This window comes from Erithacus rubecula, assembly GCF_903797595.1.
Source record: "Erithacus rubecula genome assembly, chromosome: 1".
NCBI classification, from domain to species: Eukaryota; Metazoa; Chordata; class Aves; order Passeriformes; family Muscicapidae; genus Erithacus; species Erithacus rubecula.
The window spans coordinates 106249473-106262141 of record NC_136658.1 but is presented as its reverse complement, the minus strand read 5'-3'; the positions used below and the strand labels follow the sequence as shown (position 1 = coordinate 106262141).

The 12669-nt window shown below is 39.0% G+C and overlaps 1 protein-coding gene across 1 annotated transcript; it reads left to right on the top strand.

Moving 5' to 3' along the window:
* The first annotated feature begins 510 nt into the window (after positions 1 to 510).
* FUNDC1 (FUN14 domain containing 1) lies at positions 511 to 12307 on the top strand. Its single transcript, XM_079308727.1, has 5 exons — positions 511 to 623; positions 2184 to 2340; positions 4128 to 4203; positions 10013 to 10141; positions 11671 to 12307. The coding sequence occupies exons 1-5, from the start codon at positions 593 to 595 to the stop codon at positions 11746 to 11748; spliced, it is 471 nt and encodes a 156-aa protein (XP_079164853.1). The 5' UTR covers positions 511 to 592; the 3' UTR covers positions 11749 to 12307.
* Positions 12308 to 12669: the final 362 nt, after the last annotated feature.

Below are 12669 nucleotides of genomic sequence, written 5' to 3'. Positions count from 1 at the left end.
ATTGGAGAGAGCCCAAAAGAGGGCAACGAAGATGAAGGGCCTTGAGGGGAAGCTGTGAGGGGAAGGGGCTGAGGGCACTGGGTCTGTTCAGCATGGAGGAGGCTGAGGGGAGACCTCACTGCAGCCACAGCTTCTCGTGAGGGGAAAAGGGGCAGGCACTACTCTGTGCTCTGTGGGGACAGTGACAGGACCAAGAGAATGGCCTGAAGCTGTGTCAGGAGAGGTTTATCGGATATATAAAGGTTCTTCGCCCAGAGGGTGGTTGGGCACTAAACAGGCTCCCCAGGACAGCACCAGCCTGACAGAGCTCAAGAAGCGTTTGGATAACTCTCATGATGGGATTCCTGCGGTATCCTGCGCAGGGTAGGGAGCCGCAGTCCATGATCCTTGCGGATCCCTTCAATCCCAGGCCATTTCCCGTTTCCCAAATGCGGAACCCGCTCCCCGTCCCCTCAGGGACACCCTGGGGGGGGGGCGGGAGGCGCATGCGCAGAGCGGCCGCGAGGGGGCGGCACCGCGGCGGGCGGGGCGGGGCGTGGCGGCCGCTGGGGGCGCAGCGGGGAGGCCGCGCGCCGCCTCACCACCGGCCAACATGGCGGCGCGGCGGCCCCGCTCCGCCTCAGGTCAGTGCTGGCCCCTTCCTGACGGGAGCGGGGAGGAGGCGGCGCGGCGGGCGCCCTTCCTCCTCTCGGGGCCGGCGGGCAGCCCCCTCCCGCTGCCCGCGCTGCGTCCCGGGGGCGGGGAGGGATGGCCCGGGCTCTGCGCCTCCCCAATCCATTCGTGTACCCCCTCCATCGCTCGGCCCGGCGCATCGGCCCTGCATCACCCGGGATAAAGCTCCTTGCGGCGATAAAACCCCGACACCCGTTGTGGGCAGGCCCGCGGCAGAAGGAGTGCTGGCCGAGCCCTCACACAGCAGGGAGGATGCGGGGCGGGAGCCCGGAGCCTGCAGCCCCCGTGGCCGCCGCGTCCTGCGCCGTTGCGGCTCTCGGGGCATCGCTGTGGCCTCGTCGTGCGGCGCCTTTCGACGCTGGCACAGTCCGATGTGCTTGGGGAATGTCCAGAACATCATCTGCCGCGTGCAGGGAGTATTTCTTATAAGTAGACAACGCTCCGGCGGTGTTATTTGCCACAGAACGTGTTATATTTGTGTACACGAGTTTTGGTTTAAATAATAGTAATTTAAGGGCAGAATTAGCATAACTGTTCATGACAGTGTTTTAATATTCTCTGTCTAAAGAAGATAAACAGATTGTCCTCAATACCTCGAAAAAAGAATATTCAATAGCAACTTTTTAGCATTATGGATCTTGCTGTTTATTTTTAGTACTCAAGAACACTTATGTGGTAATAAAGGGAAATAATGCACACCTACATGTGTACTTCATACAGTCTTTGAAGATTTTACCCCTGGTAGTACAAGTTAAAAAGCTGTCAAAATTCTAATAAAATGTTTATATCTATAGTCATACTTCAATTCTAGACGATAATTCTAGGTAATAATTTAAGTGCTCCTCTTTTCTGGAATGTCCCACCCGTATTGCTGAATTTAGATTTAACCTCAAATATATTCAAACAAATTGTACTTCAGTTTGTGTGTGTATGTCACAAAATGAGATTTGTTAAAAAATCTAGACCCATCTCTTTCCTCTGATGTTTGACTATACATGGTGTTGAGGTTCTCTTAATTTGAAGTTGTAGGATGCCTGTTTTAAAAACAGGCCTGAGAACATGGAGCTTAACTGAAGTCCCAACATCATCTGTTTCATTTGTAGTGGAAAAGGAGCAGAAGTTGCTTCCTTGGGGCACATGCTGATGTCTGGTGCTCTGATGAGGGCCAGAAGTTCCTAATCTTTCCAAGTGTTGGTCTATCCCTTTGGGTTTTTTTTGTGTTAGTTTTTTTTACGTTGAACAAGCTAACTGGTAATTTATGATGCCTCTTGGTTCCTGCACTTGGAACAGGTAGGGGATTCTTGTTCACCTTGTAGCCAGTCATGGATTTTATAGATCATATCACCTCTATGGCCTTCTACACCTTACTTTGATGATGGCATAGAATCCCAAAATCCTTTGTTCTGCAAACTGCTGGAGCATAGGTAGCTTGGTCTGGAGTTTTCACATAAATTTTTAGTTTACTCTATAACCAAGAAAATAACTTTTTAAAATTGCTTTTTCTTTTCCAGACCGCGACAGTGACGATGATTCCTACGAAGTGCTGGATTTAACGGAATATGCTCGACGCCACCATTGGTGGAATCGCCTGTTTGGCCGCAATTCAGGACCAATTGTTGAAAAATACTCTGTAGCCACACAAATTGTGATGGGAGGTCTGACTGGCTGGTGAGGGAGCTTCCCTTTCCATAACTGACATAGACCTTTTACTCTGTTAGAAGATCCATTTCCATTTCAAGCAGATAAATATATCTTTAATGGGATTTCCTTTAGCATTGATTGAGATTATTCGTGTGTGAACTATTTTAGTTTGTTACTCTGACTCATCATTATGAAGTGGTTTTTTAATATTGGTGAAACACCAGTTATCCAAGGGAACTAGTTATTGTGGAAAGGATTTGGGGAAATGTCAGAGCTCTAAAATGACAAGAAATAAATGGAAAATTACTGCATATAGCTTTTCTTTTGTATGGGAAAGCTTATTTCTTTACTAGTCTAGATTTAGAAACTTAGTTGTATTATGGCTGGGACATATTTTACAGGTAAAAGAAATTAAGGGGGGAAAAAGGATGGCAAAATACACTTTTAATGAAGAGCCCCATGCCATGGAGACTGTTTTTTCCTCTGAATTGAGCTGCAGCCATTTTGAGCAAATTCACAGTTTGCTCTGATGTTATCTGAAGGGAGATAGCATAGCCTAGTTATACTAGAATAATTCATGGTGAAAGCTAGACAGTAAAGATGAGAACTTAAACTGGAAAATGTGGTCACAGCCTGAGCAGCTGTGTCAAGGTATTCGTTATTTCTCAGAGGTATTTGAATGGTATTTATCTATTCCAGTACACAGAAAAAAGTAAATTCATTGAAAAACACCATTATGATAGCACAGTGACTTTTAAACAGGGATTATGCAAGAATTGGAAGATGAAATAGACTAAAAATAAAATTGTTGTAGCCAGTACAGCTTTGTGGAGTGGGGTTTAGCTTTCAGTCTGAGTTTTTTATTTGCTTCTGTAGCCTTAAAATTATTTTTTAAAGTTATATGTATACATGTAAACTCAGAAGTTTCTAGGGAATAGTTCATCTGGCATCCATGGTTTATTGAATGATCTGGAAAATGCACATTTTAGTATCTGTAGATGCACATCTCTCTTGGTGCCTACTGATGTATATAAATAAGAATTCATATTCATGTGCAGGGGGAAAAATTCCCCTCTGTGTGTGGGCCAGTGTTTAGATACACTGGAATTGCCCAGGGAAGTTGTGGAACCCTCAGCCTTGGAAACTCTTGGCTGAGTCAGGGCACTTGGCAGCCTGACTGAGCTTTGAGGCTGGACTGGGCTCTGCAGCAGTTCTGGGAAGGTGACAGGCCCAGGTGACCTCCAGAGGCCCCTTCCTGTCTTATCACTCCTCTGTAATATCAGTGCTGTTCCCCATTTGGTGAGGGAGGGTTTGGAGACAGAGAACAAAGTAATTTTCCCATTGCCTTGATCCATTAAAAATAGACTTAACATCATATCCCAGCAGAGTGGCCTTGCTGAGTTTAACTCCTGGTAGGGATGTGCTGCTTTTTACTGAGATCTTTCAGTTATGCATGTGTAGTTAATATAAATTATGGTATAATGTATTTACATTCCACTTGGGAACAGTTATAGCAGCACTGTTATATAATTATGTTGTGCTTTATTAACGTGCTACATGTAATAGCAGTAAGATCTAGAGATCTCAAGAACAAGCAACCATTACTCAGATGGTCTTGCTTTAATCATTGTTAATTTAATATTACTTGCATTTAAATAGCCTTGATTTTTAAATTTGTAAATATGAAATGATACTTTCACTTTTTAAAATTAAATAATAGTAATAGTTGCAGTCAGGAATTCTGTAGTGTGACATTGTTCAGCAGAAAACTTCACTGGACTGGGTTTTTTTTTTGTTTGTTTTATTCCCCTAAGGTGTGCGGGATTTTTGTTCCAGAAAGTCGGAAAGCTTGCAGCAACTGCAGTAGGTGGTGGCTTTCTTCTGCTTCAAGTATGTAGCATTTCATGCTTTATAAATTGGCAAATGTTATTTACTGAACAATAGGAAAAACACAGCTGTTGGGTAACATTTAATTAGGAAGGCTTCTTATCTACTTCATCTTTATAGTCTTAGCAGTTAAAACCTTACATTTGAGCTGGAATGTTGGTTACAAATGTACAACAGAGACATTTCTAAAAATCAGTGGTAAATCAGAATCTACTCTGTCCTGTAAAATTGTTTGTTGTAAGACAAGAGGACTTCTGTGCAGAAGCTGAGGTACTGTGCATGATTCGATGTTCCCACTTAGAGGAACCGCCTGTAAACCTCTGGTGAGGGAGAATTTAAAATGTGTTTGTTTTACATTGGTTTGAGAGTTTCATCAGAGCTTTAGGCTGCTTTGGCAGTTGCCTGGAAGGCTTGTTCTGGTCCCAGCATGAGCTGTGTTTTTCTGTTTTCTCCCCTTGCCATGTTTTATCTCTTGAACCTCTAAAGCCTGGCTGAATTTTGACAGCTTCATTGCATTCCTTTCTCTGCTGGCTTTCAGGTTCAGAAGTTTTAATTATCTTATCTGGCATGATCATTTGCATTTTTCATCTGATACTGTGATTAGGTGAGGATATATATCTGAAAAATCTTTAAATTAGTTTAAGTGAAGGAGAATTTCATGTGTCCTTCTGTAAGATGCCAAGATTTTACTGGCATTTTTCATGTCTTAATACCTGTGAGCTTCTCATTTTTCCTCAGATTGTTCTAGGGGATATAGATTGATGCCTACTTAGACTTAATGATACACAATTTCTTGAGAGGGGAGATTAAAGATATATTTATTCTTTCCAGCATCACCCTGGAGGGTTTGTGAAAGGCATATGCTGCTTTTATTTCTTTTGATGGTAGTGGCTGGTGCAGTCAAGCACTGATCAGGAAGGGTGGGGCAGTAACTGCTGCTGTGTAATACATTGAAATGTTGCTGTTGTGTGAAGTACACACACTTCCTTCATAATCATGGTCCCTACTGGTTCTAGTATGGTTTTTTTCTCTTCCCATGTTTTATATGCCATTGATCTTAATTCTTTTACTGATAATTCTTTTATCAATATGACTGAAGAGCTGCCAGAATGGAGACACCTGGAGTGGAGGCAGAAAATTGCTGCAGGTGCCTTCCTCAGTGCTCCTGACTACAGGAAGCTGAAAAGTTAAAGCTGAGACCTGCAGACAAAAGAGAATGGAAATTGAATAAAACATATCACTTGTGCAGGATTTTTGCTTGTTGAGCTGTGAAGTTTGGGGAGCTTTCCTGTAAATGCAGTAGATTTGCCACGTGGTTGAGTGTCTGATTTCTTGGTTGATCTCATTCACACTGAATCCAAAAAGGAATATTTTCCAAGAGGAAATATGAGTTAAGTATTTTGATTGGATTGTCTATATCTTAAGTAAGATCAGATTCTCTTGAAAGGAAATGAAGTAAATGCCTTGGTCTCTCTTTTAATTCAAAACATTTTGCATTTTAAGGCTGAGTCATAAATTCTATGGTGTAATTACATTTCTGTAGTCTTTAATTTTTTCATTTAAAGATCACACATCCTGATTCTATGAATACGTGTTCAGTGCTTCCCCTGAGTGGGCAGAAGAGTATTTGAGCACATTACTAGAAAGTTCCTTTTTATCTGTAAATTTCTCTGAAGTTGCAGATTTCGTTTCAACTGCTGATTGCGATATTGACATTATAATTACATGCTAGAACAAGAATAATAACTACAGAAGGCAAGATTCTTGGCTAAAGCCCATTCAATGAAACATTTCAGTCTTAAAATAAAAAAAATACTCTTTTTCTTCAGTGGCTGATGACTTCATCTCAAGAAGTGTAGTAGGAAACTGAAAGCAATACATTTTTCAGTGTCAGTTTGTACAGGAAGCAAAAAAGATTTTTCATGTTTTTGTAATTGATCTAGAACTTCAGTCTTAAAAAGATTATATGAAAAGAAGTTGGAGAAGAAGAATAAAAATTATGTGAAATTTGCACAGCTTTTCAAAACTGTGATCTGTTATCACATCTTTGTGGTGAATATTTCCACATCTTAATTTGTTTAATTAGTATTTGATTATTAAGTGTGCTTTTTTTTGGTGAAATATATATAGTTCTTCAAACATGCTGGTATAAGAGCAGTATAAGAGCCTATATTAAGGAAAATATAATGCATTTCTCTTAATAAGTAATTTTAAGAATTACACCAAAAAAGGAGATTTTCCTTGTGTAACTTCTCATTTATACAGCACTGTTTGGTGAAATCCTGAAGAGTAGGGAAGTATGAACTTGGTTCTGCTGTAATTAATTGGTTAAAAACAATTGTTCTTAATGAGCACCTAATATCTCTTTATTTTTAAAATCCTATATCCTCAAGGGCAGTTTAATTGTTTTTTGCTCTGCAGTGAGCATACAAATTGCAGGTTTTTCTGTTCTGTTTGTCTGTCATTTAATAATGAAATTGGATTTTTCTTCAGTTATTTGTGCTTTCAATAATACATTTTTCCCCTGCCCATTAATATGCCACTGATGAATTAAATTGAATTCTTCGTTAAATGTGTTCTAATTTAGGAAAGGTAAATATGTGAAAACCACAAGAAACAAAATAAAACCCGAGGTATCCTTGGCTTTTATCTTGTACAGGGGTTTGTTGATGGTGCACCATGATGATCATGGAATCATAGCATGGCTTGGGTTGGAAGGGACCTTAAGGACCATGTAATGGCATCCCAGTGATGTTCCCAGGGAGGGACCAGCCTAATTCTGGGGGCTTTGGAGGCAGAGTTGGATTCAATTTTATGTTGAATATCCCACTTGAACAGTTGATGTGTGCACACTTAGAGGGAATATTCAATGGAACAGCCAAAGCATGTTGGAGTAGGAAGTTGGCCTGATAAAGAAATGCCAAGTTTGTGGCAGGTTCTGACATGGAGGGACAGAGTGTCTGAGCCTCTGAACCTGCAGTGGGGACAGCAGAGCTGTGCCTGCAGGTGGGGGCTGAGGGTACAACCTCTGCACTTCAGCTCTTACACAAAGTGTGGTGTCACTTCTCACTCAGTCCCTCCCTGTCAGTGCTGAGCTTAGAGACTTGTCAGATCTGTCAGAAACTGGGGGTTGTTCCCTTCCTGAGCAGCAGAAAATACCTCAAGGTGCCTGTGGGTTCTATGCACTGCAGCTCAGCTCTCCTATGCCCTCTGGCCTTGCTTGGGCTCTTTTAGTGTGAGATTTTGCTTTGAGGAAATTAAACTCTTTTATCCCATCTTGCCGTACAGATTTTTTACTCCAAAACATTTTTCTGCTCATTATTTGTGTTAATGTTTCACAATAACAAAGTGCCTGTGTGCCTTTCCAGTATCACCCCCAAAATGAGGTCTACCCTTGAAGATTCTCAGTTTTCCTTGATTAATATCAAGAAATATAACACATTTTTAGTGTTCTGCACTGATGCATTTCTTCAATTGCCTTTTTAAAAAATTCTCTTATTTTTTTCAACACTTTTGGAAGGTTTTGAACAAATAATGAGCTATGAGATATGTAGATAATATTCTATTATTATATACTGAAAGATTACTGTATAACCCAAAATCCACCCCCCATAGGTCTCTTTAATAATATATGCACTTAATATATAAAGAGCTATATGACACCTTAATATATCCAATCATGGATATGATAATGGGATACTGTTATTTTACTTGGTTATCATAGGGCATGAGTTGAAAAATACTGGTAAATTTTGAGATTTTGCTTCTATGTAAATTTACTGTTGTAAGCAAATAGTTTTTTTATGATACATTGGAGTCTAATGTTTTTTCAGCATTTGAGTTCTGCACTTATACATGAAATTATGTAATTAGTGGGTTTGCAGCCAAAGTAGATATGACACAGGCTCTCTCACTGCCAAAGTACAGGGTTTTTTTCTTTGCAGTTAAAAATTTTATGTTCAAAACATTACCCTCTGTTGCTTATTTTACAAACACTCAAAAAGTAAAATTTGGAATCTCTTATTTCAAGGCTACAAAGTTCAGGGAGACAAGATATCTGGTTTTGATACAAGTGTAAGCTCTGCAGTAGTTACAAACAGATCTTAATTAAACACTTCTGCCTGATCTTTGTGCTGTCTGGATAACTGAGCTAATTAAAGTTGTCTTAATGAAATGTTTCTTCCAAGATCCATTTACATTTTACAAGCAAGCAGATACATTAACATTTCTTACATTGTGTTGGACTGAGTAGATCAGTCACATTTAATTTTCAGTTGTATGAGTGAGAAGGCACCAATTGAATGCTGAGGCCTTTTTGAAATTCTTGTGGTTATGTTAAATTCATAAAATAACAATTGCCACAATGTGCAGCTATTTTTCTTCTCCTGGTATGTCATCCAGTGATTGGATGTGCAACCAGTACAGCTTTCAAACTGGTTTCCTGCTCTGATACTGTACAGACAGCCCTTAATGAGCTGTCCCTGCCTGGCACTAGTGCCCATGTGAATAAATTAGTAGACAGGCAAAGTCAATTAATTTGTTATTAATTACATTCTGAGGCATGAAGTGAAAGAGACTTTAAAATACAGTAAATTCATTTTGCATTTGTCCAGTGAATTACTTTTTAGAATTATGCAAAGATGGAAACTGAAGTTGCAGAGGTGATCTTCTAGAAGCTTTGAATTCAGACAAAATCTGTCTGACACTTACTTATTTTTTTTTCCAGATTATGAAATCTTCAGTTTGTAGTAAATAGGTTGCTTAGTTACTGTGGCAGTTATAATAGAAGCTAGATGGTCTAATTTCAGTTATTTGGTAGAAAGATCCATGTGAAAGTCAAACTTCAGAGCCTGCAAGTAATGTGAAACTAAACTTAATAAATTGTGTATTTATGCTACACCTAATAAATTGTATATTTAAATACCTCTTCTACAAAAGTTCAATATCTGTGACTTGTGTTTACCAGTTGGACAGCTTGCTTAGAAGGCTGTTAGATAAATTGGGTAAATTTACCACCCACATGTGACCTTAAGAAGTACCTGAGAAATCTCACTCTTTACCAAGAATTTTTGTATACAATCATTTACATGTAAGTTTAGTGGTTTATATTTCTTTGTGCTAGCAGTTAAAATAAGCAGTAATCCTTAATTTTGATTTTTTGTCTTTTTTCCCTCCAAACAAACAGTTTTTAACTGTTCTCTAGAGCACGTAGCAATCAAATATTAGTAACAGAAATAAGGCAAAGGTTTTATTTTTCTGCTGTTTTCAGGCTGTTATTTTTCTGCTTAATGGTTTTGTTTTGTAAGAAGTGTGAGAATTCTCTTGTAATGAGGACTTTTTGTTGTTGTTGTTGGACAGTTTAAATTGTGTAGGATAAAATAAAGAGTTTTCAGTATTTCTAATGATGCTTTTGATTAGCCCTGGATACTCTGTTGCAAATCAGAATTCTAGAATTCTGAAAGAAGCTGAAACAAAAGAGTTTTTTCATTGTTGTCCTGTCAATGTGTTTTTCTTACAAGTAAAGTTACAATAAATGCTGAAGGAAAAACATTGCAAAGCTTTTATAACTAAAAAACAGAGCACTGGAAAAATTATCAAGAGTCTACTGAACTTTGCCATTGCTTGTTCTGATTTGAACTGCTGTCACTAAGGAAAGATTTGAAGCAGAGAACCTTCTGAAATTGGAACAATGTCTTTTTCTGTATCTGTAATAAGTAAAAATAAGAAAAAACTGTTTTATATGCACCAAGACAATGAATTTTGACTCATGGAATGTGAATTGCTGCGGTGCTAACTGTCTTTATTTCCCTAGATTGCTAGTCATAGTGGATATGTACAAGTTGACTGGAAGAGAGTTGAAAAAGATGTAAACAAAGCAAAAAAACAGTTAAAAAAGCGTGCAAACAAGGCAGCTCCTGAAATCAACACTCTAATTGAAGAGGTGAGTGAGGTGATAAACTCCTTTTCACCAGTCAGGTTTTCTTACCTTCCACTGCAGGTGATAATGAGGTGAAAATGCAGATGCAAAACTGGAACACTTCAGAAATAGTTTGGCTTAGTAATAGTATATTCAAATAGTAATAGAAGGTTATCAGACTGTGCTGTCTTTTATTTATTCAGCTTTCTGGTTTGGTCACTGTTTAAATGACACACAAACTTGTTCTTGGCAGGTGACAAAGCCAGTAAGGTCATGACATGGTAAAAAGTTCAGGATGGTGTGGGTAAAACATGGTAACTACAAGACAAAACCCAAATCTTAGACTGCTGATAATAAAACTACTTGTCTAGACAACAATGACTTTTCTGCAGAAAAGCTGCAGCTACTTTGTAACAGGAGTTGTGATTTTATCTCATTTTTATAAGTTTTGGAGAATATCTGTCTGCAGAATCTGCCAGTTGCCTACTATGTTGAGTAGAGGTAGCTGTGATACTGATCAGTGTCACTGGGGCTGTTTCACCCTGTCATTTGAAGACTTACATTTAATCAATTTTGTGGTTGTTTTGGGGTTTTTAAAAGCCTGTTCTTATATATTTTCACATTCCATACATGCAGTCTAAGTTTCATTCTGAATAACTGAGAATCCTGATTAGGAATGTGCTGCAGATAGTGAAACAGCAGCCATGCTGGTGTTCTGTAATTAATGAGTTTTTTGACATCTCAGGTTTAACCTGTATGGAGTTGCATATAGATTGATAAAAATGACCTTAAGTTTTAATGTGACTATGAACTGAAAGTTCAAGACTGAGGCTTTTCTTGCTTCTTCTGTACTTCAAATGCTTAACCTGTCCTTCTCCATTGCCTTGTAGAAATGGGTGGGATAGGATGGGGTTTTTGGTTTTCCTTTGGTATTTTTCCTCTCAGATTATATGACTTTCTTGTAACTGTGTGTTAGTTACACACAATCTAAAGTGTTTGAAGCAGAAGATTTATGAAATGGCACATTTGATAAAAGGCATTATACTCTGTGCTGCTGCTTCATTACATATTGTACACCCATGTCATCATACAAAAGTGTTTTTTTCTAGGATTAAGTTGTTAGGAAACTGGCTCATAATGGAGTGTATTTCTATTCCATTGGTCTTCCAAAAAGCAGTATTTTTTAAAAACAATTGTCATGTGATTGCAATTGAAGTCATGGTGGTTCTCATGCTTTTTTTGACAAGATAGTTTGTAAAACATCTGTCTTGTTTCAATCAAAACAAGAGTGGTATTGGCATGAAATTACTATAACAATTCCTCTGTATTTTGACTTTTAAAAGGTTCATTGTATTTTAAATACATTGTTAAAGACAGCTCAGAGTTAGTTTGCACTACATTGGTGCCACCTATTTTTATATAGTTTTAGACACATCGCTTCCTCCTGCACCCTTGTCCACAAGTTTAGTGTCCTCCTTTCCAGGAAATTGTGATAACTGTTAAATAATAAAGTCAGACACAATTAACTTCATGCATATAATTTTTCTTCTCAGTCCACAGAATTTATCAAGCAGAACATCGTGGTGTCCAGTGGGTTTGTTGGAGGCTTTTTGTTGGGTCTGGCATCGTAAGGACCCGAACGTCTCTTCCCGATGGGATCCACGTCAGCCAAGATCAGCAGTGGTGACATGCTGTCTGCAAGCAGTGTGGGCCACTGGGGCTGCCAGAGAACACAAGTGGACTAGCTAGACAACTTGGGAGCTTTTACATTTCAGGCTTTTGCCTCTTGGAGCTTGGCAAAACTAGGATTTGCTGAAAAACTGTGCAGTGTGCTCATTTTATAGCATTTCTGGGCAAAACTGGTTCATCATCATCATGACCCTTTGTATCTCTGGCCTTTCAAGAGCTAGCATTTTTTAAAATGTTATTCTTGGAATATAGCTATGTAGCCATACTGTAAGAATGAAAGCTCCATTTCTATGTTCTCAGTTAAATACTGTTTATTTAAAAAGTATTTTTCTTCATGCTGTAGTAGGTAGTATCAATGACTACATACTGTATATGATGTTGTAGTTTCAGCCTTCTGGCTGGCCATCCTCTTTAGAAGTCACTGCAATAATCTGTAATACCTTTTTACAGAGTATTAAATAACAGAGAATCATGGGCTTATTAAAGGTGAAAATTAACTTAGACTGGCCTTTGTGTACATAAAAAAAAAGTCTCCCAATTATAGCCTGAAGGGACCTGATGCCAGTGTTTGCCCAGACAGGTTTTTAACTTGGTTTTAGTGTTTGGTTACCAGGTTATTCTAAAGAAGCTGAGAATCCAAACAAACACTCAGTGCATTTTTCTGCATTTCAAACTTCTGAATCTTTCAAAAATTTCTACACAAGGAAGAGTTTGCTCTGCCCTGATTTCTCTGTTTTTTGCTGTAGCAGCAGATGAATGTGAACTGGAATCTCCTACCAAGCTTCCCTTGGGTTCCTGTTCCTTATCTGAACAGCAGTAGTAGTTCAGTAGTATTGGATGGATGGATGAGTGTGAGCTTGGGA

What these genes read in the sequence shown, in the direction of transcription:
- FUNDC1 (XM_079308727.1), top strand. Translation starts at nt 593, where the DNA reads ATGGCGGCGCGGCGGCCCCGCTCCGCCTCAG. An exon ending in GCGGCCCCGCTCCGCCTCAG is followed by an intron (nt 624 to 2,183) that starts GTCAGTGCTGGC and finishes TTTCTTTTCCAG; the next exon opens with ACCGCGACAGTGACGATGAT. An exon ending in GTGGCTTTCTTCTGCTTCAA is followed by an intron (nt 4,204 to 10,012) that starts GTATGTAGCATT and finishes TTATTTCCCTAG; the next exon opens with ATTGCTAGTCATAGTGGATA.